The following is a 25501-nucleotide window of genomic DNA, read 5'->3' on the forward strand; positions in this document are numbered from 1 at the left end:
CCAGAGTAATGTCCGATTGTCTTGCCAACCTTCTTTTTTTTCTTCATTGGCCCTAATCCTCTTCCGTACGATTTAATGTCCGATTGTCTTGCCAACCTTCTTTTTTTTCTTCATTGGCCCTAATCCTCTTCCGTACGATTGCGGTAATTTCAGTAAAATCAAAATATTTATTTAAAAATGATATTTAATGATGATGTCATGATATTTACAGTATTGAAATTATGGTGCAAATGAAACATAATACATTCAATATTTGGCAATACAGTTTAAAAAAATCTGGCAGTCTTCTTGAAAGTCCATCAAAGTTCATCCTTCACCTGTAAAACAAAACAAAAAAAAATAGTACAAGAGTGGTCATTGGTAAATAAAAACATCTGTCTTAATATTCGTCCAGCCTTTATAAATCATAAAGGTTGCTTTAAAATGAGCACAAGGATGACATCACATTGTCCTTACCGGTGTCCGGTGGCAGGAACATGGAAAGAGTTCATCACCGGGATGTTCTACCAGCTCCATGCCCTCACGTATCTTTGGTTCAGTAACCTGGCGGTTAGCATATTCCTACAACAGAACAATCTCGATTAAACAGAGATATAGAAAGATATACGCAAGTGGCATAAGTACACCTTGTTTAAAATAAATAAATACATAAAAATCTTGGAATTACCCAAATACGACATGCATTTTTGCAAAGTACTTGTTTTTGTGAGAGGGGAATGATGATTTTTCTTTTTTTTTTTGTTAATTCCCTCATGTTGTAAATCATTTGAACTTCATACATTCAATTTTTCAAACAAGTCGAAATTTGACCTTGAAATTTAAGGGAAACATTGTGTATTCCTTTAAAAAAAACAGCACCAAAGAACAGGCGGTACATGAAGCAGCTTGATCTGATCCTGATCTGATGTCAGTACTTTTGGGGGTATAGTGTAGGTGACGACATGCAAAAGTGCAAAATGAAGTGGATAGTATCGTATTGCTGAAAGCGGTATTCATATTCACATCATTCATATTCAAGTATGGCTCACCAGTTATTTTTGAATTTGTAGTACTTCTAGTTCCCTGCAACAATTCTCTTTGTAATTAAATAACAATTAACTTCAAATCTGAGCAGATAAAAATTTAAACAGCCTCTGAACTAATTTTGTAAAAATTTTGTTGAGACTATATATTTCTGTTGGACTCCTAAAAAAAAAAAAGATTACCGTGAAAAGTTTGTAGTAATAACAAAATATTTTGTCTCCCATAAGTCGGTTGCGTACAAACTGTTGACCTGCCAGAGCAATTTTCTTGGCCTGAAAGACAGTAATCACAAGAGAATAAATAATTGCATGAACCATGGGAGCATATTTTTGAAAGCATGAATCTGATCCAGCAAATGAATAATAAAATCAACCTCTCTATCGTGGTCTTGAGCCCACTGGATCTTTTCCATCAGATCTCCGAGGTCCGCCCTGACCGGGATGTAGTGTTCCCACGGTATGAGCTCATTGTAGAAATGCTCGTAGTAGCCGGAATCCTGCTTCAACACCACGCTGTCTCCGGCCAGAAGGTAAGGCAATCGATATGCGGCCACAGTGCCATCAATGTTTATTTGGTACTTGTACTGAAGCCAAAACAAACCGACAAAACACCTGAACTGACTGTGTACACAGTACTTCCAGCAATTACAGTGTTTGATTTAAATCTGATATTTCTTTACTTAAGAGCACACCTTACTGTACAATGAAATTCCAATTTAACGTCAGGTAAATAGCAAAAATAAACCAATCACCTTGAAGAAGTCAAAAAAGGAGACGTGCTTGACAAGAGGGCCGTATAAGCTCTCATCGTGCTTGAAGAAGAAGAAGTTTGTGAAGGCAGCATCAATCATGTGGGGGTGGGCCCTGGACAGCTTGACTAGCTCCAGACGCTCTTGACGACTATCCCGCCCTCTCCAGAAGGCTGTGGCGTTCTTCTTGGCCCACGGTGGTCCTGTATTTGCCTGCACCGACATTATGTCCAGGCTCACTCTGTTCATTAGATATGAAAACATGCTATGTGTCAAATTTCAGTCTTCGCATACACAACATGTGACAAAAAGGTTCACATCAACATGTTCAGTGAATATCAAAATCAAAAGTGTACACACAACTGATCAAGGTTTTTGTGCGGAAAACAATGTCAAACCTTTTACATCATGGATTTAAACTATAATCTGTATGACTCAAATCAATTCAAAAAACATGTTTGTGAGAGAGGAAGTAAAAATGAAAAACTGAAATAAAGTGTGTGGTTGCACAAGTGTGCATACCTGCTTGCTACTGTGGATGTGGCTGTGTTCAGAATCAAACAAGAACACATTTGTAAATAGGTCAGCACACACCACACATTTGAAAAGAAAATGGCATTTGAACAGCGGAGTGTAGGCGTTTTATGTCGACTGTATCCATTTGAAAAATATGCAGCAAGATATGGATTCATTCCCAAATACCAACACGGGTACTTCAAACCTAATTCTAACAACTAATTTCATTGAATTGCTTGAGTGCTTACCTCCCCATGGTCTCAAGAACAGACTCAGTGAGATCATATGTAGGCATGACAATATCTCTGGTGTTGTTTGAGCCACACCAGGAGAAGATAGGATGAATGTTCTGAGGGGTTTTCCTTTTCTCGAGCGGCCAGTCACCCAGGTTAACAAAAAACTCCAAGTCAGGTAACTTTACCTAAACACACAACAATAGGTGTGTGTTAAATGTGAATGCGTGTATTTATGCGTGTGTTTCAAAAGACGTAGGCTGAATTTGCACTGCATGTTCAAGTGAAAAGATTTTGATTGTTGTGCTGAGAAAAGGCATAAATGGGGTATGTTATGGCAGCGTAAATAAATAAAAAAATCCATGAATTCGGTATCGGGGCGGCCCGGTAGTCCAGTGGTTAGCACGTCGGCTTCACAGTGCAGAGGTACCGGGTTCGATTCCAGCTCCGGCCTCCCTGTGTGGAGTTTGCATGTTCTCCCCGGGCCTGCGTGGGTTTTCTCCGGGTGCTCCGGTTTCCTCCCACATTCCAAAAATATGCACTCTAAATTGTCCCTAGGTGTGAGTGTGAGTGCGAATGGTTGTTTGTCTCTGTGTGCCCTGCGATTGGCTGGCAACCGATTCAGGGTGTCCCCCGCCTACTGCCCGGAGACGGCTGGGGTAGGCTCCAGCACCCCCCGCGACCCTAGTGAAGATCAAGCGGTTAGGAAGATGAATGAATGAATGAATGAATGAATTCGGTATCTTCAGATTGAGATCCGGCATTGACGTAAAAAAGGATGTGTAGTGCATTATCTACCATTGTGTAAATTTGTTGTTTCATGTCTTCTGTGAATGTAAAATTTGGCATTGGATATATGCCATTTGAAATGTACCTGAAAAAGACTACCCCCAACCGCCCCCCGCCCCTCCCCCCCCCAAAAAAACAACAACCCCATCTTATTTTAGCATTGAACCAAAACTGGGCACCTGGATCTGCGGTGTAAATCCAGCCTGAGCCGAATGCAACTTGCCTTTCTGGTAAGTGACAGGAGGATGGAATCCATAAAGATTCGGAAACCGACATGCTCACCAAGTGTTTGAACATAGACCTAATAATGAAAAAAAGTATGAACAATTCAGCAAAATCTTTTGAGTTTCATAATTTGACTACTTTCACCCAGCTTTACTTTACTCCTCTACACAATCAAAAAAAACTTTGAAGAGTGAAAGATTATATACTGTAACCTTGACCATATCTGTCCGACAATATGAAATACGAATTATAAGTTGCAAAAGGAGGATAAATTACTGGATGTAAGAGGGACCAACTAGTACAATAACCTGCTTGAATGCTCCACTGGTATTTTCAACAAAGTACCCTCTTTCACACACACGCGCACACACGCACGCGCACACACGCACACACACACACACACACACACACCACTTTGAGGAGCACTATGGGAATAAAAAGGGCTGTTAAAGCAGGAATCTGCTAGGTGATCAATTGTATTGATTAATTGAGGTTTTATTTGTCAAAATCACATTAAAAATGTTTTTTTCCTTACAAGTAGACGATCCAACAAAATGTGTACATAGATTTTGGAGGAAAAAAAATCAGGAGCTTTTATATGAAGACCCAGTCTTGTAATAGAGTGTATACCTTGTTATCTTTGATGGTGTAGTGGCAGAGGCTTTGTCGCTGCCCAAAGCGTTGCGGAATCTCCTGAGCGTTGCGATCTGGGTCGACACTGGCGAATTGGGACATGTCCTGCTCTATCTGGGGAAAGGAGTGAGGACAGTGCATATGGGAAAACCACACAGAGCCATCGAGCTGCGGACAGTCACAGCCCTCGTGGTACACTGGACCTGATGAGACAAGTAGAAAAAACATCAATATGGTCAATATTTGTATACTAAAATATTGTAACAATTATATCCTAGTTATACATGTATGACAGGGGTGCCCATTAGGTAGATCCTGATCTACCGGTAGATCTAAGACAGGTCCCGAGTAGATCTGAAGAGTGTCGAGGAGAAAAAAAAACAAACAACCATTTGTGTGTCTTTGTACATGTTCGTAACATATTTTTTTGTGTTCATGTACGCTGCACCCTAATCATCCTATCAGTCTCATTTTCACAAAATAAATATTTAAAAAAATAAAATAAAGCAGGTAAATCTTGAATTTACGGTGGCGCCTGATTACGTCACCGGAAGTTGTTAGCGCTCAGCAGTCTGCAATTGCAGCTTGTGATAAGAGCTGTTGCGCTCTTTTATCGTCATTCTTCTCATTCAGAATTTGCTTCGTGTACAATTCACAGAGGGCACGGGCAAAGAATAGGAATCTAGGAGGGCCCAGGTAAGCACTTTAAAACGGTACGTGTGAGCTATGATAGTTAACAGGCTGCAGAAGTGGGTCGCATGCCTCAGTTTCAGGCTGTTTCTCATCATGGCGTGTGTGTGTGTGTGTGTGTGTGTGTGTGTGTGTGTGTGTCTGTGTGTGTGTGCGCGCGCACGTCGGTAAGGGTAGATCCCGTGAGGTTAGTTGATCGAAAAGTAGATCTTCGATCCGAAAAGTTTGGGCACCCCTGATGTATGCTGTCTTTAGAATAAATAAAGGGTTATGATTGTGAAAATTTGACAAAGGAACAAATTAAAAACTCAATTCTAAAATATGCCGGAACCGATTCAACTTTACAGCTTCCAATGTGCTGTTACTTCACAATCCACCTCTGAGAATGTACGGAGACTCGGCCACATGTTGGTCCATGAGCAGAACATGGACGTGAAGGTCTGTGTAGCTTGCGTACATTCTGTAGCGAACCAGGAAAGACCCATCTTGACGATCCAGAACCTGAATCCAGATCCTGGTGAAATGCTCCAACGGAGACACGATCTTTACCTCAAAGGTTTTCTCCCCTGGCGAAGTTGTTAGACTGAGGGAAAGGGCAGAATATATGTCATTTCGCACAGGTGCTATGCACATATGTTAGCCCTGCTAAATATTTAGCAGGAGTAAAGTGACTTTAATGGTGACCACACTGACCTTTGCCCCAATAATGGCAGCGAAAGACAGTAACTGAGCTAAAGGAATTATTTCTCTTTCCCGTAAAGTGAATAACAAACAATACAGATATTAACGAATTAAATTCAACAGTGTCCAGTGTTATATTATATGAATGATATCATTCTGGTGTCTGGTGGAGGAGGACCAGTTATGGAGACAAGCGATTATTTCTCAGTTTACTTTGCAACGCTTCCACATGAGTACACTAAAACAATGAATTTACTGTTTGACTAATGCCTTTGTGACATTAACAGTCAAAGGTGGGCACTGATATGTTTGTAATTGCAGCACTTTGGTTCCCATTAGATGGCGCATGGGTGCCTGTGCTAAGAATAATAGCTCGAGAATAGCAATGTGTTTATGCTAATAGGTTCACAACATGACGTTTTGAAAATGATAAACTGTCATTTAAGACTTATATGTTAACCGGTACTCGTGTTGCTTCTTGATAGGCAACGTGTGTGCGTTAGAGACAGCAGAATAAATGGAACATGATGCCTTCCTGGGCCCGTGAGGTCTTTGGGATGACAGGTGTCACATTTTCCACCTGGGGGGGAAACAAGTTTCTAATCTGTCTACTCCCTCCTCGTTGAATGGCTCACACGTCAACAGCCGTGTTGCACGTTTTGACAAGATTTATAGCTTGACTCTTTTCTTTGCTGTCAAGCAAGATCTACGAGTGGCTTAAAATGCGGCACCTCTGTTCCCCTGGAATAACTTTCAAGAAGGAATTAAGTAGGTGGGAATAAGAAACACCGGAATGTGAGAACTTGGAGTGTGTATTTTAACCGAAGTGTTCCAATGGTGCAAATCGTTCAATACTTTACGAGGTAATTCAAGCGTGATTGAAGTTGGAACAGTCGCGGGCCTTTACGAGTCTTGCAATGGTACAACATAGATGTGACAGTGACAGCATCCCATGTATGTTACAGTGACTGTATGCTGTCTGTAAAACACAACAGATATTAATTCCCGTTACAACGCTTACCGTCACAGTTTACTGTGTTGTACTGTACTTACTTTCTTCCTGAGCGGTCCACTGCCTGGATGAAGAAAAAACGAGCTGGAAGGACAATGTTTGGATCTAGTCCGGGTCCCCAGACAAGAGTCTTTGCGGCGTTCGGAGCTGCCAACTCGGCCCCAGGAGTCGCCGAGTCGGCCCCAAGAGCCACCGAGTCGGCCACAACCCCCGAGAGTTCTGGTCGGAACACAGCCAAACACAAAAGAGACCACAAAAATAGTCGGAGCAACATGATAGTACAATGTCCATCATCCGCCATTGTTGATTGTTTATGTTCGTCTTCCAGCTGACTTAAATACCTCTAACTTGCCATTGTTTCACTAAAATCTCTGGTTACTGATATTTGGTTTAGAAACAGGGGTGCCGTTCCAGTGTCTCTTAGGTCCACTACCATTTGAAGTCCACTACTAGACTGTTGAATGTTTAGACGTGTCCACTAACATAGACGATTATTTGTTGTTAGTTGTTTTCGAGTGTTAGCTTCAACGTTAGCCGCTCACTGTACTCTTCGCGGCGAAGCTATAAATTATGCAAATGAGTCAGAGGAGGCAGGGGAGCGAATTCCGATTGGTCAGTACTCCGCCCACAGAGACGTTTGATTGCGCGTTAATCCGGAAGTCATGAAATGACGTATGCGCCAGCTGTAGGCAGATACTACGCAGAATAGTTGTGGCAGACTGGCAGTCACTATTTAGTCATTCGTATCACGGATCGGTCTCCTATCACTAGAGTTTGTGCGCTATTAAGCAACGAAGACTATTTTATAATGTTTGTAACCTATTGCGGCAAAGACACTTGATTGCCAGAAAAGTAAAAAAGAGCGCATCTGAATTGAAAAAGTGTTGGTTAGTGTTGCCAGTGTCATATCTCCCAAAACGTGTAGGAATGTTTTCGAAAAAAAAAAAGTTTGGTTGGGTCGTCTCACCACCAGAAAGAATGGCTACCCTGCTAGTAGGACTCAACTGTCCCATCAATTTCAATCGATATTAATGTCAAAAACAGCACATCATCTGTCAAAAAGAGCACACAATTTATCAGAGCTATAGAAAAGTAAAATAAATAGGTAGTCTTTCATTGATAATGTTAACTATGTCTGAATTTCTACCACGTCTATTTTTGAATCAACTCTCCTGTTAAAGTGTAAATGATGTGGGACTGCATTATCTATTCTTTATGATTGACACATCACACATTAAAATTAAAGCAATTCTAGGCTAAAATCATCCTTCAAGCTATTTTCCCAATCTCTTTAATCATGCTGCTAGACTTCCATACTCTGCCTCGGTCAAATAACATGGGTAGGTTAGTTTATTAATGTAGCATAAGAGAAACGTTGGGCTTTCAAAAGATGCTTGGCATGAAATTACAAATACTGCACGAGTGATCAATACAGCTCTCACTGATGTACATCAATCCATGTTTATTGTCAGTTTGCTTCTGCATCAACATATGTTCAGCTCTTTTCGTCAAGTAATCTCTATTACACTAGTATAATATTAAGAAGAAAAATTGGTAGAATCCATTTAAAGAAGACAAACTTTGCTGCCATAATCCAGAAAACTTGAGAATGTTTTTTCCCCCCAAGGGTATATTACTGTGTGAAGAACAACAACGTTTCAATGGTTTAGACAGAAACGGAGTACCAGCAGTGACAGGTACAACATATATAGAGAAAAATACCCCATCTGTATCACATTTTTGCTTGTATCACCCAACATTGAAAAGTACAGTTAATATATAAAAACAAAGAAAACAAAAACACCCTGTCAACTGAGGTCACTTTTTTTCTTGATACCTTTTTTAATTCCATTCAGACTGTGTCGAAAATAAACTTAATTGAAGGTACAGAGAACCATTTTTGACAAGTTCAATATGTCTCACTGAGTCAAAATAAATGTCAATCAGAAAATGTGCGTGTCTCATCTATTGAAGTGTATGGGTGAAAATAATGAGTTTCGGTAGCCTGACAAGCAGGTCTAAATATCTAACAATGCAAGGAGACATCACTGCGGTTATGTTTCACTGTACTTTGCATGTGTATGTTGGTGTACCGCGATGCAGGTGCGCGATCAACATAAACAAGGCGCAGTGATTAATTTGTGTCAATGCTTGTGTGCATAAAGGCCTGATGTGTAAGAGATTTTTTTTTCAGATCATTTTAAAATACAAAGACACAGGTACAAAAAAAATCCTCTTCACTCGATGTCGTTGGCCTCTGTCGCGTAGCATTGACATGTACAACACAATCACAATATGATACACCACCATGTATCATGAAACAATTGCTGTTTTTAACATACAAGGGCCTTCCATTTGAGAGGCCGTCACCATCAAATATAGGACTTTCGACAAGAGGATACCATAATCATCAAGAACAATATTGAATGAAATAAAGTAACACAGTTGCCTTTAGTTGAAATTGCTGCTGTTTTACACATGAACATCTTCACTGACTCACATCTGAATAGTACTGGAAAAATACTGTTTATTTATTTATTTTTTCTGAACCATTTACTGATAAACGACTCACAAGGAAGTTGGTTGAATGGATGATGAAGCCAACTCCTCTTTGCGCTGCCGTCACACAAACAGCAACAATCACTGTTATGAACACGCAGGTCCATTAGAATCCTGAAAATACACAAGTCACAACTTGTAACAACTGGATTGCAGAGATATGAGAGGGTGGCAGTTCCTTTTAATTGCTTTGGCAGAGACTGAGCGTATTGTATTGTCATGTTTATCAGTATTTTGTTTTTAACATGTGGCACTCATTCTTCCACATACACACATCATAATTTTCCACAAAACCAGCACATCTCGCAAAGAATGACCCACACAGCATAAAATCACAAGTGTTATTTGGAAAACAACATATTTTTGACCTCATTAAATGCCCTTTTAACATCCGTCAATATCTCGTCTGAGTGTAACCGGAGGCATATGACCACCACTACTCACTAGCTCTTTGTAACTTCACACAAATTGCACTCGTCTTCCTTATGGCACGTGAGTTTATATTAACATACGGTGTGTTGCCCAAGCCTTTGCATACATGTCAAATTATTCTTTTCTGAATCCTGAATTCTGAATGGTAGTTGGAGAGGGGAATATAGCCTCAACAATTCTTGTATTGGAAAGTCGCAGCAGCCCAAACGTAAACTTGATTAAACGGTGCGGTTCATAGCAAAATCCGTCTATGGTTGCACTATGATGCAGCCAAGAGTACCTGGTATCAACAAAGCTTTACTATTATATTTTAGTATGTGAAGAGAGAGCTAACTATGTGCATTTGAAGTGTGTCAAGAAATATTTGCAGAAAAAATGTCAAAAGGAAACCGAGGAAAGGGAAAAAGAACACAAGTTTTGGCTTATTAGCGATGCAGGTATACATTTCTGTTTTTTTATGTATAGATTTTTTTCGTCAATATTTCAAAAAATAGAATGTTTTTCATAGTTTCCGTAGTTGGCTATATTAATAAATAAAAAATAATAATTGAATCTCCTGTCAAAGTAGCATTAAAGTAAGCATGCTGCTTTTTAATATGGCAGTTTGATATTTTGATAGTCATTCCTTTTTTGTTTCATGCATGTCATGTTGATTCCTTAATGGTTGAGTATCTACACAGTGACTTCCAAGCATAGCCAGGACACACACACACACACACACACACACACTCACACACACACACACACACACCCACGCATTAGGTACGCGCGCACACATCCGGTCCTCTAAATGCTACCATTCTTTTTCTCCCCAACTTTTTTAGCAAATGATCAAATGAGGATCTCTCCTGTCCCCTTACTGTGTGACGATGTTGCACACTTGGCTCAGAAGCCATAAAGAGAAAGTCTTTCAGCCTGTCTTTTATTTGCTCTCATCCGCTGAGTTAAAATTCCTGCCCTTGGCACAGCGCCCTCAGAAATCCATCAGTCGGCCTCACTTGGCTCCCGTTAACTAGAACTGGTACCACTTCTTGTCCTTGCACTTTAACATGAGCTGTAATGAAATGTCACAACATGTCACCGTTGAGAACTTTTTAAAGTACGGTACATAATTTCACTCTTCTAAAGGTCTTGGCTTTACCTCATGAGCATGCTTGGAGAAACTTTCTGCACTGGTCATCATGAGGGCAGTTCTCTCTTCCAGCTCACCGAGTCTCTGTCCTCTTTCATCCAGAGCAATTCGGGCCCTGGCGATCTCACCCACTGCCCCACTAGCTGCCACCTTCATGCCCTCCACCCCTCCCTGACCAGGGATGTGTTGGGCCAAACTCCGAGATGCCTTACCCGCAGCTGCCTCACCAACTGTGGGCCAAATAAGATTCATTAGGGATACCATCATTTTCTGATCTGAGATATTTTACAAGAAAAATACAAGAGAAAAGACCAGAAATACACACAGAGCTCCTCCCTGTCGAATGTGTGAGCATTTCCCCCGAAGAAGCCCTTCAGGAAGCCTCTATTCTGGGCTTCTGGTGTTTCTGTTGGTGTAAACAGCTCTCCGAGCATTTCCTACAAGTGAAACAGTGCTGTTAGAGACACTACAGCAAGGTGGTAAAAATATACCTATGACCAGGCATCACATCTGCGGCATGTGTTGTCATTAAAATAAAAGATTTTACCTTTCACCTCCAAAAAAAGTGACAATGAGCACACATTCATCTCGTTATGATTGAACCCTATTCAATACTGTATATGATGCATCTTCATTTTACATCAATGTCTTTGAAAATATATACTATTAAAAATGTTACTCTTATTTAGTGTATGCAAAAGGCATACAGTACATTTTCCCATAACCTTTGCAAATGATAAAACACATGTAGATGACAATCATCCTACCTTGTTAACATTTCCCAGACAGACTATGGTAGATTATTATTTTTTTTGCCTTGAGATGGCAGTGTAGCACCATCACCTTAAAATAGGTTTTGCCACCTGTTTTCACTGCAGTACAAACTAGGCTGAAAAGTTGTACATCAATAATAATAAAACTATCCATTGTATCAAAGAAAAACCCTCACAGTCCGTGTGTAGTGAAAATAAATAGGTCTTGTAAATTTGGCATACGACAGAAAAGAGTTTTACTAACGACTCTGCCAAATTGTGAATGATGAAGAAAAAAAATCAAGAATAGAAAATGAGGCTTCAAAATCATGAAAAATTGAACATGTCTGCTCAATGCGCTGAAACCACATCCCACTCATCTGTCAACTGCCAATCAAATACCACTACAGCAACCTGACAAAGTGGACAAGTTCATTTTTTTACTTTTACTTCACCATCGGTGGACTAGGGCCTAGTCCACCGCTGGCTTTCAAGTGAGACTTTTTTTTATTTACAATTTCTCTTTCAAGCTATCTGTTGTGCCAGACAACCGCTCACGTGAACAAAAGTGCTTATATATTGAGTGAGGGGTGACGCATGGTGGGACCGAGGTGCGTCACTTGGCCCTGTTTTAGCCACGTCCATCTCCACTTTATAATTCTCACAATTGCTGATGACGTGCTAAACATCTTTAAAGATGTACAATGTATTTAGAAACAAATGTCTGAATTCCTTTTCAGGGCTTATTAAAATCAACTGGCCTCAACAATGACAAATGTTGAACTAGGCTATACTCATCTTACAGTATGAGATGCAAACGTGTTTGTCCATCACAAAAGCAGCGATATGGACCTATGAGAATCCACCGTATCTTGCTTTCTCTCTCTTTGTGCCGACAAGCAGCCTGAAAAGATGAGAAAATCTCTGAGCCAAGTCACTCTCACAACAAGGCTCAAGTATCTGTTTGCGTCAAGCCAGTAGCAGGCAGCCAATCATAGAAATTTGACATCACTCTGCCTCAGAGAGGCTTTACTGTCCGCCGCAATGCTTTTTTCAAACACCCTCAGGCTCACCGCTGCTCCAGTACGAAGCAATATCCCCAGAAGCTTGTTCTCTTTTGACCTGTATCATCTATCCTAAAACCAAAAGGCCATAGGTCATTCTGTTGTGTTGACATCATAAACTCACTAGCCACAATGGAAAGACCAGTAAAATATATCATAGTGTAAAGGGCTGTCAGATGTGTCAAGTCAAGTCAAGTCAAGTCAACAGTATTTATAGAGCACTTTCAAACAGCCATCGCTGCATACAAAGTGCTGTACATGGAGCGATTTAACATATACAATAAACAGTAAGACGAATCAGTAATAAGTAATAAGTAATAAGGCGGTAGAAAGCACCAAGCAGTAAAACCAATAGCAAATCTAAGTCATGCTGAGTGTTGTTGTGTACACGTTGTGTACACTACAACGTGACTTTATCTTTCTGTAGACACTGTTAGGCTCGTCAGAAGAAAAAAAAACAACCCCCCACCCCCGCCCCCAAAACAGAGGAGTTAATTTGTACATCAGCATACGTGAGGATGCCAATGAAGAAAGTAAAACTATTGTGATATGCATTTGCATCCACCGACCTGCAGATTGTCATACATTTCTTGACTGTATGTAATTCTCTGGATCTCTGTCGGGGAACTGAGATAAAGTGCCTGTCCCCCGTTAGTGAAGCAAAAGGTTCTCGCAATGCGCATGTCCGTCAGAGGCAGGTAATTAACATCCATCAGGGGTCTTAGACTGGGCAAACTGTAGGCAACAAAAACAATAGAAGGCAATTAGTAAGCAAGTAAATGGCTCCTGTCACTGTGGGGCTGAACAACAAAGAATAAACAGCACATTGAAAATAATGTTGCAATTCAAGTTATGTAAATCTATTCTGTTTGCTGGGAGTGCTTCCAAGAGCAGAACATCTGAATGCATTTTCAGCATTGCTCTTTAACTATTGTAATAGTGCTGGGTCATGCAGTCACAGCCGGTGAGAGATCAACTCATGTTGAGTTCCTGTCGTGCGAATGTAAATCAATGTCTTTTTCGAAGCGCCCTGTAACTGATTGGTCTCCGATAAGTAGTTATCTCACATGCAGGATAGTCTCACTCTTTTCTGGGATGCTGAACAAGACAAGCGGTCTGGAAATCAGATGACTGGATAATAGTATTTTTACAATTACACCACGACTTTATCATTGCAATGGATTCAAATTTGTTGAGAAGATGATATTTATGGCAGCACGGCAGCAAGTGTGAAGAGTTTGGCTATGGCTGATGAATAGTCCCGGGTGCACCACACATCTTGCACAAAGGAGCATAGTCCCCTGTGTGTTTAAGTTACGGCCGAGTGACAGCGTGACTGCTGACTCTTGCTGGTGGCTTGGAATTTCTGAAAGTGCCGCTCACAATAAGTGCGGTCATTGTAATGGACGCAATATTTAGCTTTTGACATAAGGAACCAAATTCAGGTCTAGAAAGTAAAAGCCAGTTTGGCTTTGGCCGCAGGTGCTTCTACTCAACCGAGTAAACGAGCTCCCCGGAAACTCGTTTTAGAATAATTTGTTTATATTTCATCTATGCCGATCATGAAATCTATTGAAGTCAAGCACCTGCACGTGTACTAGCTAACTCGCTCAACCAAGTCATCAAAATTGTTCTGGCCCAGAGCTGGGCCACATACACCACTTGCACTTGGCCCCTAAGTCACTAAATTGCTTTTAATCAAACTTCACCAAATCACACCTCTTTGGTGGTTCGGCACAAATTTCCACATTACGCATGCTGTTGGTGTCAGAAACTTTGACGAGAGAATTTCCGCACTTTGAAAGTGCGTGAGAAAAGCACGTGAATAAATGACTTAAACGCAAATGGGATAGGGAAAGGATCCTATTGAGGCAAAGAAAAGGAATCAATGGCTATTATTACGTTTACCTCAGGCAAGCAAAAAAAAATGATAACATTGTGATTGCCCTTTGGTTGCTAGTTACATTTGTTAATTAATATGAATACACAGAAACAACTGATTTATGAAGGGATCGGACACAGGCATAGGAAAATATATGAGGAGAAAATATGGATATAAAGTGCAGAGAAAAGGACAAGGGCAAACAGTTGTTTGTAAATATACCTCTGGCATGTTTTGGAGGTCATACCTGAGCGTCATGACATGTCCATTGGCACAGAAGCAGGCGAGGCACACACTGTTACACACCGACACCACGTCAGCCCGCAGAACGAAGGATGACTCTGTGATGTTGTGGACGAAGAGGCAAGACTGTGAGGGCATCAAGAACACTTTGGCCTGCCTCTCGGAGCACACGATAGCCAGATGTCCCTCTCCGCAGGTGTCCTGGGAGGATGAGGGTGAGTAGTGCACCAGCTTGCGCTTTCTTGGTCGGTCGGGGTCTTCTGGTGCATTGAGATCACGCCAAACCTCGTAGGGGTTTGGAATGAGTGCGCCCATGCAGTCCAAGAAGCCAAAGCGCAACACAGAACCCTTTAGCATCAGAACTGCCCCTAAGAGTGTTTAGCAGAGTCATCAGAGGGAAGGCAAAAAGCATCTTTATTGTAAGTACTGCATGTCTTTTGTACTGTAAAGCCTTTGAGATGATTATATTTTTATTTTGCTAAACAATATGACTACTGATTTCGAATGCCACTACGGTGAGCGCACGATTTGCATGGAGATCCTGTGTGAGTGGGATCATTGCGTTGGTGTGTTTTACCGTTTGACCAGCATTCAATAAAAAGCTGCAAAGTGCGTTGGTGACTGCACCGCAGTGAGTTTACTGTAAGAAAACAAAAAAATTTGATACACTGTCTTACATCCAAGACTACAAATGCCTTCTTGGCCATGACAGTCAGCAAACAATAACATCTGCCTCAGTGGTGGGAGACCAAATGTTGACAGTGCTGCAATGAAACCAGCTCAAACAAGACAGCCAAGAAAATGGAACACGCTCCCAAGCAGTAAAGTTTCGTTTGGTTGAGAGTGATAATTTTTTGATTGTATTTTCAACATTTGTTTTGTCTCAGTGTGGATAGCGAGAGAGGGGTTTGTACTAAATATGCATTTCTTGTGTGACAGCATGTGAACCAAAACATTGTGACTCATTGCTATTTTTGTTTTTAAATCCACCTCCAAGGCCAAAGTGAAGGGAAAAAGAATTGGTATGATTGTTAAGACAAAAATAGACTCCGATTATAGTAGCGGAGTAGCCTGGAGTACGATGACATTTCAGTTTGTGTGACATTATCAAGTAACCACAAAACAAGCCAGACTGAAAACACATCGTGTAGCCACGCGTAAGTTTGTGACCTTTTGTAAGAAGCTTTCTTCCACTTTGTTCAGTTATAAAATGTGTTTTTAAATCTCCTGTTGTGGATCTTTAACTTGGCAACTGAAAAAGGTTCCTGGGAAGACTTTTTGAGATGTCACAGAACCACAAGAGAGTGGACTTTGTCTGATTACGATTACTCTATGCCCCACACTGGCTGTGTTTGTCTATGATAATCAGGCGGATTTCTCTGAAAGCAAACCACTGGGACAAAAATAATGGGACCCAAACTTGCACAGTTTTTTTTTTTTTTTGGTCGCTTTGTTATGGTTTTGTTTGGTTTCAACTTGTAATGGTCTGGTCTTTTAGATCAATGACCAATTTAGATTTCTCATCTGGACTTACCACAGGGACCAATGGTGACCGGTTCCTCCATCCTTTCCTCCAGGTCCGTGGGGATGGACATTGGGATGAGTAGGATCACGCCAAGGCTGGTACCAACCCACAGACATGGAGTTGGCAAAGTGTCACTCTTTCGCCCGAAAGACTCCCCAAACTGCAGTGTGGTGATTGCCTCTTTGGTGTCACGATCAATGCTGGAGACACTGGAGCTACGCGAGCGGCTGAAGGAGTTTTCGCGGCTCTCTGCATCGACGGCAGCCATCAAAGAGACAAAAATAAAGACACGATGCAAGAGGGGAGAGGTACAAGATGATTAAAATGAGGGAAATGTAGTGAGAGAATGGCAGAGTAAATGGATGGAATAAAGACAGCAATAAACAAAGAGAAGAACAATACAAGTTGCCATAAAAAATACAAAGACAGGAAATTCCGAAGAACTGTTTAACAGAGCGAGAGAAAGTTATTAGGAGACAATTCGAAGATCTACTGTATAACAGTTTTCCGGCATTTTGCCACAAGAAATAATGAAATGTCATTCTTGACACACACACACACACACACACACACACACACACACACACACACACAAACATAATAAAACACACAGAAATTTAAAATTAATCAGTCGATGAATTCAGAAAATATATTTAAAAAAAAATATAAAACTTTGCTGCACCACGGCTTTTTGGAATGTGGCAAAGGCAGTGCGTTAAAAGTCACTGTCAATTGTCAAATTGGAAGATGAGATGGCAAAAAATATGAGATTAGCAATCACTTGGCTTCAAGCTTTAAACGTCAATGCAGAATAGTAAAGATGAATTGTCAACTAGTCGACCAATCAGTTCAATCCCAACCCCCCCGCCCCCCCACACACACACACCCACACAAACACATTCGTAGAGTTGAAAGATTTTCAGGTTAATTGTTAAAATGAAAGTGAAATGTTAACACTCGCAGGTACTAATAAATACAAATAAAAAAAGAATGATCACTCATACACAAAACAGAGAGCACAGGGTGAATCTTACTGAGCACAGACTATACATCCATCAGAAAAGTATTTCGGTATTACAGCACTAGTGAATTATTTAGAGCCAGGCAATGTGTGGTACAGCCTCGGTGAGTGAGTGCGGAGTTTATGTAACAACAGCTACAGATGGTGCAAAGCCTACTGGACGCATAAAGTACCAGAATTAAAATGATTTTGAGATATTTCTCAGCAGCTATCCTAGGTGATATGAGAATGTGTGCACAAGCTAAAAAAAGACTGTGGAAGGGGGTGTGGAGATTTACTGCACAGTGGCTGCTTGCCAACATGTACAGTATGCTGCAAAACACACTTAATGCTCGACAAGAAAGAAAGCACCACTACGTGCCCCCCATCCCAGGACAGGACACATTTGAAGACACATTGCAGATGCATCAGCCGTACTAACTGCACATACTGAAAGAAGGACTGACGATTTCATCAATAAGTAGTGGATGCGTGAGCAGCTGACGTCCCCTTACCTCTGTCACTCCAGCAGTAGGAAGTGGTGGTGTGGTGTTCGTCGTGAGAGTACATTGTGACTCCATGTAACTGCTGGAGCATTGCCCTCCTGGATGCAAAACCTAACCGATCCCCGACAACATGAAGCCCATAAGACAAAGCAGCCCACCCACCCCAACGCCCCCAACAAAACACACACACACGCAACGCACATACAAACAAGCGCAAACATCCAGGTAAGAAACACAAGACAAACAGATGCACGATTGTGCCAGAGAATGACAGAAAAGGAAAAGAAAGAAAAAATTGCAGCTGAGTTTGCAGAGACTTCTTGAAATATACACAGCCAACAGAGAGTGAGACTTACTGCTATAGTGGCATCACTCTAAACACCATTTCAGGACCATCTGCTCAGCTAAATGTTTCTGCACTTCTAATGTTATCTGATACATGCGTAGAGCTGTCGCAGGTGCATTCACCCTCGATACAGGACGGTCATATGACAACCACAGTTTTACATCAATCATATACTGTATATCTCATAAGTCCTCATGCAGAATCGTGCCGAAGAGCTTCTACCATTCAACTCATAATAGAAATTCAAGTCTAATTTTGATATCATGACATCACTGTTGTATATGAGCCAAAGACAAAACTTTTATTTCACAGTGAACATGGATTGTAATTGTCTGGGTTTGTCGTGTGTGTGTTGTTTTTACACTGTGCGACACAGCTGGTGGGGCACTGGCTAATAAAAGTCAGGCGCAGTGGTACCTTGACAGGACACAAGGACCCTTGAGTGGGCCCTTAAAGGGAGTTTGAGCTACTGTAGCTAAGTCAGTCTTGAGTTGATGATAAAGGAAGAGACAGCAATCTAAATATGTGAGACAGGGCTAAAAGGTGGTGCAAGTGCATTAACTAAGCTGAGCGACAGAATCACAGAGAGCCCCCTTGACAAAATAGGCTTTACATTATATATAGTTTGTTGCTGATTTAAGGGTCACATGTATCAATTGGATCGTTCTCAATTTCATTGAGTACTTACTGTCCTGCAAATCTTCCTAGATGAGTGTGTTGAGAGATGCAGAGAGAGAGAGAGAGAGAGAGAGAGAGAGAGAGAAACCCTAACCCTGCTTTCATATTTATATGATGCAGTCATGGATATGTGGGTGTACACCAAACGGTAGTTTGAAAGCTTCTTAAACACCTGGACAAATAGTCACTCAGTCACATCAACCCAATGCTATCATTTTTTCAAAGATATTTCAGTACCCGCCTCTAGTTCCACTAACATATACACTGTACAGCGAGTCCTTGGTAAGACAAGAGCAGCATCCATTGTTTGTTTTGTTTTTTAGGTTACGAACCACGCGTGGTGGACTTTCTTTATGACCCGTTTTCTATAAGTCTAATGGAGACGCTGTTCATCTGAAGTCAAAGGTATGGAATTGGCCGGTTGAGTGCCGCTTCCCCTGCCATTTCCCTGCTCTGTCATTTCACCTGGCATGTAGGCCTCATTAACATCAGCCTTCTCTCTACCACTGCATGTTGACCTTCAATTATTGCAGTGATCCTGCTGGCTCTTCACTGTGGTAAGGCAGCGTGACAGATAAACAACACAGCTAAATGTGGCAAATACTGTAGATGAGCACACGTGTAACGGCCTCATCTGAAAAGCATCTGTGCTTACATAACACACGGGGGAGGACAGGGTAGCGCTTAAATTTTGCATGTTGTTTTCTTCTAAGTACACACAATCAAGAGCGGTATACACTGAAGATTATGTTTATGTAAATCCGAAACAGATTATTCCTTAAACTGATATGTGCAAACAGACACTTATTTTTCTGGATCCTTCTTTTTTTTAGGTCATTGATGTATACTGTGAAACAATGAACTGCATTTATCCTGTTAAATAGCCGACTCTGAACCAGTGTCATTTTTTTCCAGAGCTGAGTGCACCTTTGGACATTGGCTTTCTACTGCTATCTTAACAAATGACCTCAAATAGTTCAAATCATTCCACTCTGGACGCTCTCACTTCTTTCAATTCAAATCTATCAAATTCCAATTTCTGTCACTTGTGGGGTTTCTCAAGGTTCTGTTCTAGGGTTGGGTTCTGTTCTTCATGTACGCCACTTCCTTTTCCTTGGCCGTAGTTTCTGTAAATTTAACATCCAACTTAATTGCCATACAGATGACACTCATCTCAACCACACCTCGTTCTATTTATAGGAAATCAGATTCTGGTTAGCACACAACAGGCGCAAACTGAACAGTGATAAAAGTGAATGCCTCATTCAATCCACCCAAACCAGGGCAGGCATTTTCCTTCACAGTCGGTCATTCCAGTTTTAAGTCAACAATGTCAATATCATCCTCAAAACCCTTTTCAAATCTCACAGTGAAAATATTACTTGATCTGTATACTTTTTGTATGCAAAATATTGCATTCTTGCATTGGCCAACCCCTGAACCGACTATTACACTTCTTTTCTCTTTGGTCAACTTGTCTAAAAGAATGCATGCCTCATCTCCTGGACCCCATCCATGAATCAATCAGCTCTTCTTTAGTAGCTTGAATGACTCCTGGTTATCTACAGTGTCCACTTCAAAAACACCTCACTATCAAACCTATTCACAACCTTATACCTTCACACTTCTTGGAACTTCTGCACATTCACATAAATGTTCACACTCTCAAATCTTCCTCTGCTATCTGCCACACAGTTCCTTCCATCCACCTGACCAGCCTTTCCGCTGCTCTGTTCTCAGCCTCTGAAAGCAGTTCCTCTTAACATATGTAACAACAACAGTCTTTCCGTTTCAAAATTCTTATCGCTGATCTCCATCTCCACCACCTGTAAAAGCCATGCCGTTCAAGAATTATCAGAAAGATAGATTTGGTTCCATGATATCATTACCTGGGACCTAACTTGAAGGGGATCTAACTAGAGGTGCTGTGCAGTGGAATTAATCATACAGAAAGAATACGTCAGGTGTCCTGGAGGTGGGTTTTGGTGTTCGTACAAATGTCTGCTCAAAGCCCAAGTGTTATATGTACTTAGTTTTCCTTTTGTCAGTAATTACTCAGGTAATTATTGAAATGTTCCAATCATTTTTACATTTGCTTTTTGTTTTCCACTGTCATGAAAGTGAAATAATGCAAGCTGCAAGGTCTGGAACACAAATAGGATAGACATGAGGGCGTACACGTGTACACATAGGCAAATAACCTGCTGGTTCACTTCATTCAAAGATTTGGCAGATCAAAGTCATTGTGTGACTACAACAAGGGAAGGGAAAATGTCAAAGTGCCAGGGTGCAAATCAAATCTGACATCCTTCTATTGAGCTCTTTTTTTTAAAATGTGTGCAAACTATAGGAGGCTTTTTGAAATGTGGCCAGGCATGCTGCAATTTTTATGGAATTCGTAGGTAAACTGAGAAGACTTTGAAAAAAAATGTCAGTGAGGTTTTATTTGAATGACTTGCAATTTCACACGTTTGGAAGGTGGTGACTTTTATGATTATTTTGAAATGAGTTTGACCATGTCTGTCGAGCTAAGTGTGTGTGTTGGTAAATACCGGTATATATTTTTTCCATCCACTTTTCTGCATTTGTGTTATTTTCCTGAATTGATACATTGTTTCCAACCACTGAAGTCATTCAGTCTTCTTGCATTATTAAGCACTGACTAACATGACTGAGCAGAGCAGCAAGAAAGTTTGATTACTTTTTGGAGCGACAAAGTCCACAATTGATTTCAAACTACATCAAATTTACCAAAAGTTTGCCGGTGGCTACATCTCGAGGATTAATTGTCTCACATTAGTGTTTGATAGATGAAAGCAAAAGAAGAAGAAGAAGGGAAAAAAATTCTATTGCACAAGTATTTCAAGCCTGTAAGTTGTTTGGTACAAGCGACACAATGCAAGGGTCATTTCTTGCATTCCTCCCATACTTGTTATTTTGGTTTATGATGCTAATGCAAGCTGCTAAGATTTATAGTGTGTGTTTCAGAAAGTCAGGAGGATATTATTTGCATTGTGTTTTTTTGTTTTTGGACAAAACTATACATCAAAGTTGTAAGCTATTTGCTACAGCATATTACAGTAACTTAAAGTATGTTGCTCCTTGCAAATTATGAAATCTCTAATAATATGCCGATGGATTCATAAAGTTTTCCTCTTCATTCATATCTATCTATATCTATATAGATATAGATAGATATAGATGTGTTTTTAATGCAACCTCAAGATAAGCAGGCTTGAAAAAGCATACTTTAAATTCAGTGCAACAAACTTGCATTAGCATGATTTTTTTTTTTAACCCACTCTGCCAGGGTGAGAGGATAGCATGCCCTTTTTGGAGGGAAGGGATGTTAAAGAGGTTAAAGGGTGGGAATTGGGAAGACAAGCACACACCTTCAGTGTGGGACACAGGCAAAGAGATCTCCATGCAAGCAGCAGACTGGGCCTTGCGGAATGGCGGTCGGCCAGGGCCTCTGCGAGCAAGCCGTGGCCCCTCGGGACCCATCGGGACGCGAGGCTTTCCCGCCGAGCAGGGCTGGGAGGTGGGGCTAGTGCAATGTCCATTGACATGATCTGTAACAACGGCAAAGCGTTAGGAAGGATATATGGTCACATTCCAAAATTAGTTTGCTACCTCAATATCCGTCTCAATAAGTCATATCGTGAAAGAAGATGAAACCGGATACCTAAGGTGCTGCATTTAAATGGGTGAAAAGGGCTCTCCATTCTATTGAGAGCTTTTTCTGTATGAGTGCAAGTCAATTGTGCATTCTCTTATTTCAAAACATGACTTATAGTGATGGATATTTAGTATATTTAACAACATGAGAGGAGCAAGCAGTGTTAAAAGGATATTTAGTCGGAAGAGAAAAGGGGAACAGATAGTTGGGGAGTGGAGTTAAGTTTGAGCAGGACAACACAAGGAAAATATATGGGCTAATTTTTACAACAAAACAGGCTTGTTTCGTGTCAATTTTGCTTTTAGTTTTGTAGTACTTTAAAAAAAAAATTTTGGGGGGGGTTATCAGTTCTGATCTGTAGGCCTAGCTATCGCCATAAAATTGCGTCTCAAATTATATCGTATGTGGTATTGACCTCCTTGTTACTTACTGGCAGCAGCTCCACACAGCTTCCCTGAGGGGCATGCAGACCTTAATTTATGTCCAGTGAAACTGCATGTAGTGCGTGCATGGCATGTGTGTGTGTGTGTGTTTGCGTGGATGTGTGGGCAAAATATTTTGTTTGGAGTCAATCCTCATTCCTCGCAGGATCTTTGTTGCTCACTGTCATTAAAATAAGATGACGGCACAAATGCAATTAACAGTTCAGTCTCTGAAACAATGTGACATCACTTCGCTAAATAAATGCATTAAAAAAATCGGCGTTTAAATTTGCCTCTGGGAAATGTCGTAAAGCTTGGCGGTAATTAATGGCAATGGCATGGCAATCTCATTGAGGTGATGGGGTGGGGGGATTCCTAGTCAATGTACCGGTAAGTATATGTATATTATTTACAGTTTTCCAGTGGATTGCTTAATCTGAATGTTCAGTTTCATTTCCAATGTCACATTGAGATAATTAAATGTTGCCATGAGATAGATGTTCATGGATGGAGGCAACTTTCCATAGCTGATGTTTTTTGGCGCACCAAAAATGAGTCACTAAATCAACAGCGCCTCTGCTGGCGGCAACCAAAAAGTGCACCTCATTTTGCTGCAATTGCTTCAAGACATATAAGCAATATTCAATGGACAGAATTTGTAAGAATAAATTGATTATAATGCCATCTCAAAGTTACTATCCTGTTAGTACGAGTATGCATTACTACTTGTGCTGTTGAGCTATTTATTTCATGTTGATTTATTTTTTTTAAAAAGGATGAAAAGCAACTGGGTGCCATCGAAATCTCTGTGCAACACTTGGACTCAGCACACCGATTGAAACCTGCAGGTAAGAGGGAGCCAACCAATTAAACTCCATCGTGTCTGCAGCTTGAAAAGTTAAGATTTCAAACAGAGATGCAAGACAGACTCATTTTGGCAATAACAATTGGCAAAACGTTCAACAGGAGACCCGATGGAGCGAACAAAGAACGACTTCCAGAGAATTCCAATGTAACACGGAATGACAAGAGAATTCCAATGTACAGACTTGACGCACATCGTTCACCCGCACGTACAAATTATGAAGAGATTTAATGTCACTCAAAATGTAATATACCACGGGAGTCACTCAAAATACAACCTACCACGGTTGTTATTCCCGTAAAAGATGGAGGACTGTTTACAATACATACTACACCGTGTCCAAAATTTGAACATGATGAACAACAGTTTTTTCCTTTGCTAATGACCTTACACATAACATGGAATTGGAGTCTCTTTTGATTTGGACTTTGAAATTTGGGTTACCACTTTTGCTATGGCTGCAAGAAAAACATAAGGTTATTACAGTGGAATATATAGGCACTTGTGTTGTTTGAGAACGTTTTTAGGAGAGACAGCATGTGGTATACTGCAGAGGCAGAGCAAAAGGGAACCCACAATGATGGAGATGCAGTTGGACATGTATAGCGAAAACGTTCAAGTTGCTGCGATGCTGTTAAAGAAGAAAATGATCCAGTTACAATGAGGGAGGCAGCACGTGATCCATTCACTGTCGAGCAATGCTGTCAATGGAGGAAAGATGCAATAAATAAGCGGATGGACCAGTCAAGATAATGTGATAGAAAGCTTCATGTCGAAATAAGAGTTATGGATTACAAGTTACCTACATAAACACTTGCAAAATGTAGAAGAAATGAAGATAGAAGATTAAAATCAAATCAGAGGACACCAATGGGAAGAAAATGGGCAAACACGTCAGGCCGTCTGGTTAAACAGGAGAGAGTGACAAGGAAACTGAAGTGAAAAGAAGAATAAAGCGACACAAAAGCCTAGGAAACACGAAACTAAAATAGAAACCAAATGATTCAAAGGAACACACGTGAGAACTGCTGGCTTTCGCCTACCGTACCAAGATTGGTCTTAAGATCTGTTGGCAGACTTAACTTTCTGCCGGGTCCCTTTACTGAAACAAAGGAATAGGAAACAAAGCACCGGTTAATCCCTTCAAAAATAAAACAGTACAAAATAAAACAACACAAAGATAGAACTGAACATAAGAAAATCTTAATCGCAGTCAAAGAAGGAAATCGAAACCAAATGCAAATCATTCAAATTAACCTGACCATGCAAAACGCTGCAGGTGCAGATTTGTAAATGCACGCTGCACTGGAGTTCCTCATCGGCATTCCCAGCAATGACTGTGAAATATGACATCTTATTTGGATTTATTGTTAGGCGTACTGGAACAAACCACTGGATCAGGTTTATTTACAGTACAGGCAGCATTAACTCTTGTCAGGCTGCAACAAAATGAAAAGAATGCATTCTACTGACGATTGTAGCTACTGCATTAAAGGGAATGTTTCATTGTCAGTCTTGGTTTGCTTAAAATCAGAATTCACAGCATGGGAATGCCTGAAAAGGAAGCCAAAATAAATTGATTTGACCAGAGATAAAAAATAAGAGACAGTGGGGGGACCAACAAAAGAACTTGTAAACCACATTTTGCAAGTATTCAGTATGTGGATAATTGTGCCATTTAAACATGAGACGACAGGGTGAGTTTTTCTTTTTTTTTTCGCGTCAAAAAAAAAGTTTTAGCGAATACAACTTGACCATGAATTCGTTTGAATCTGGCTGTCGCTCTTTCTTTATGCGGAACGTGGCCTCGTCGGGAGATCAGTATTGAAGATCATTTGACAGAAAAATATAAAGTATTTGCTTGAG

The 25501-nt window shown here is 40.7% G+C and overlaps 2 protein-coding genes across 20 annotated transcripts in view; both read right to left on the minus strand.

Annotated features, from left to right (window-relative positions):
• Positions 1-166: 166 nt before the first annotated feature.
• poglut2 (protein O-glucosyltransferase 2) lies at positions 167-7135 on the minus strand. Of its 3 annotated transcripts, none has more exons than XM_052082101.1 (10): positions 6592-7135; positions 5235-5440; positions 4165-4370; positions 3533-3610; positions 2536-2708; positions 1775-2012; positions 1397-1606; positions 1206-1295; positions 457-561; positions 167-317 (listed from the first exon to the last, which is right to left on the minus strand). In XM_052082101.1, the coding sequence occupies exons 1-10, from the start codon at positions 6849-6851 to the stop codon at positions 300-302; spliced, it is 1584 nt and encodes a 527-aa protein (XP_051938061.1). In that variant the 5' UTR covers positions 6852-7135; the 3' UTR covers positions 167-299. The 3 variants fall into 3 exon arrangements, with proteins under 3 accessions (XP_051938061.1, XP_051938062.1, XP_051938063.1); XM_052082102.1 differs by having other exon boundaries at positions 5315-5440; positions 6592-6740; XM_052082103.1 differs by having other exon boundaries at positions 5315-5440; positions 6560-6702.
• Positions 7136-7995: 860 nt separating this feature from the next.
• stxbp5l (syntaxin binding protein 5L) overlaps positions 7996-25501 on the minus strand; it is a 107193-nt gene continuing 89687 nt past the window's right edge. For 3 of the 17 annotated variants that reach the window (XM_052082070.1, XM_052082067.1, XM_052082068.1), the window contains 9 exons: positions 24654-24737; positions 22062-22241; positions 17655-17756; positions 16149-16388; positions 14619-14982; positions 13059-13224; positions 10999-11110; positions 10683-10903; positions 7996-10595 (listed from right to left, as the gene is read on the minus strand). In XM_052082070.1, coding sequence (XP_051938030.1) covers positions 10554-10595; positions 10683-10903; positions 10999-11110; positions 13059-13224; positions 14619-14982; positions 16149-16388; positions 17655-17756; positions 22062-22241; positions 24654-24737 — 1511 coding nt within the window. In that variant the 3' untranslated portion in view covers positions 7996-10553. The remainder of the gene's footprint in view (positions 10596-10682; positions 10904-10998; positions 11111-13058; positions 13225-14618; positions 14983-16148; positions 16389-17654; positions 17757-22061; positions 22242-24653; positions 24738-25501) is intronic. The other 14 variants (XM_052082075.1, XM_052082073.1, XM_052082071.1 and 11 more) reach the window with 8 other exon arrangements.

This window comes from Hippocampus zosterae, chromosome 12 (assembly GCF_025434085.1).
Source record: "Hippocampus zosterae strain Florida chromosome 12, ASM2543408v3, whole genome shotgun sequence".
Taxonomy (NCBI): domain Eukaryota; kingdom Metazoa; phylum Chordata; class Actinopteri; order Syngnathiformes; family Syngnathidae; genus Hippocampus; species Hippocampus zosterae.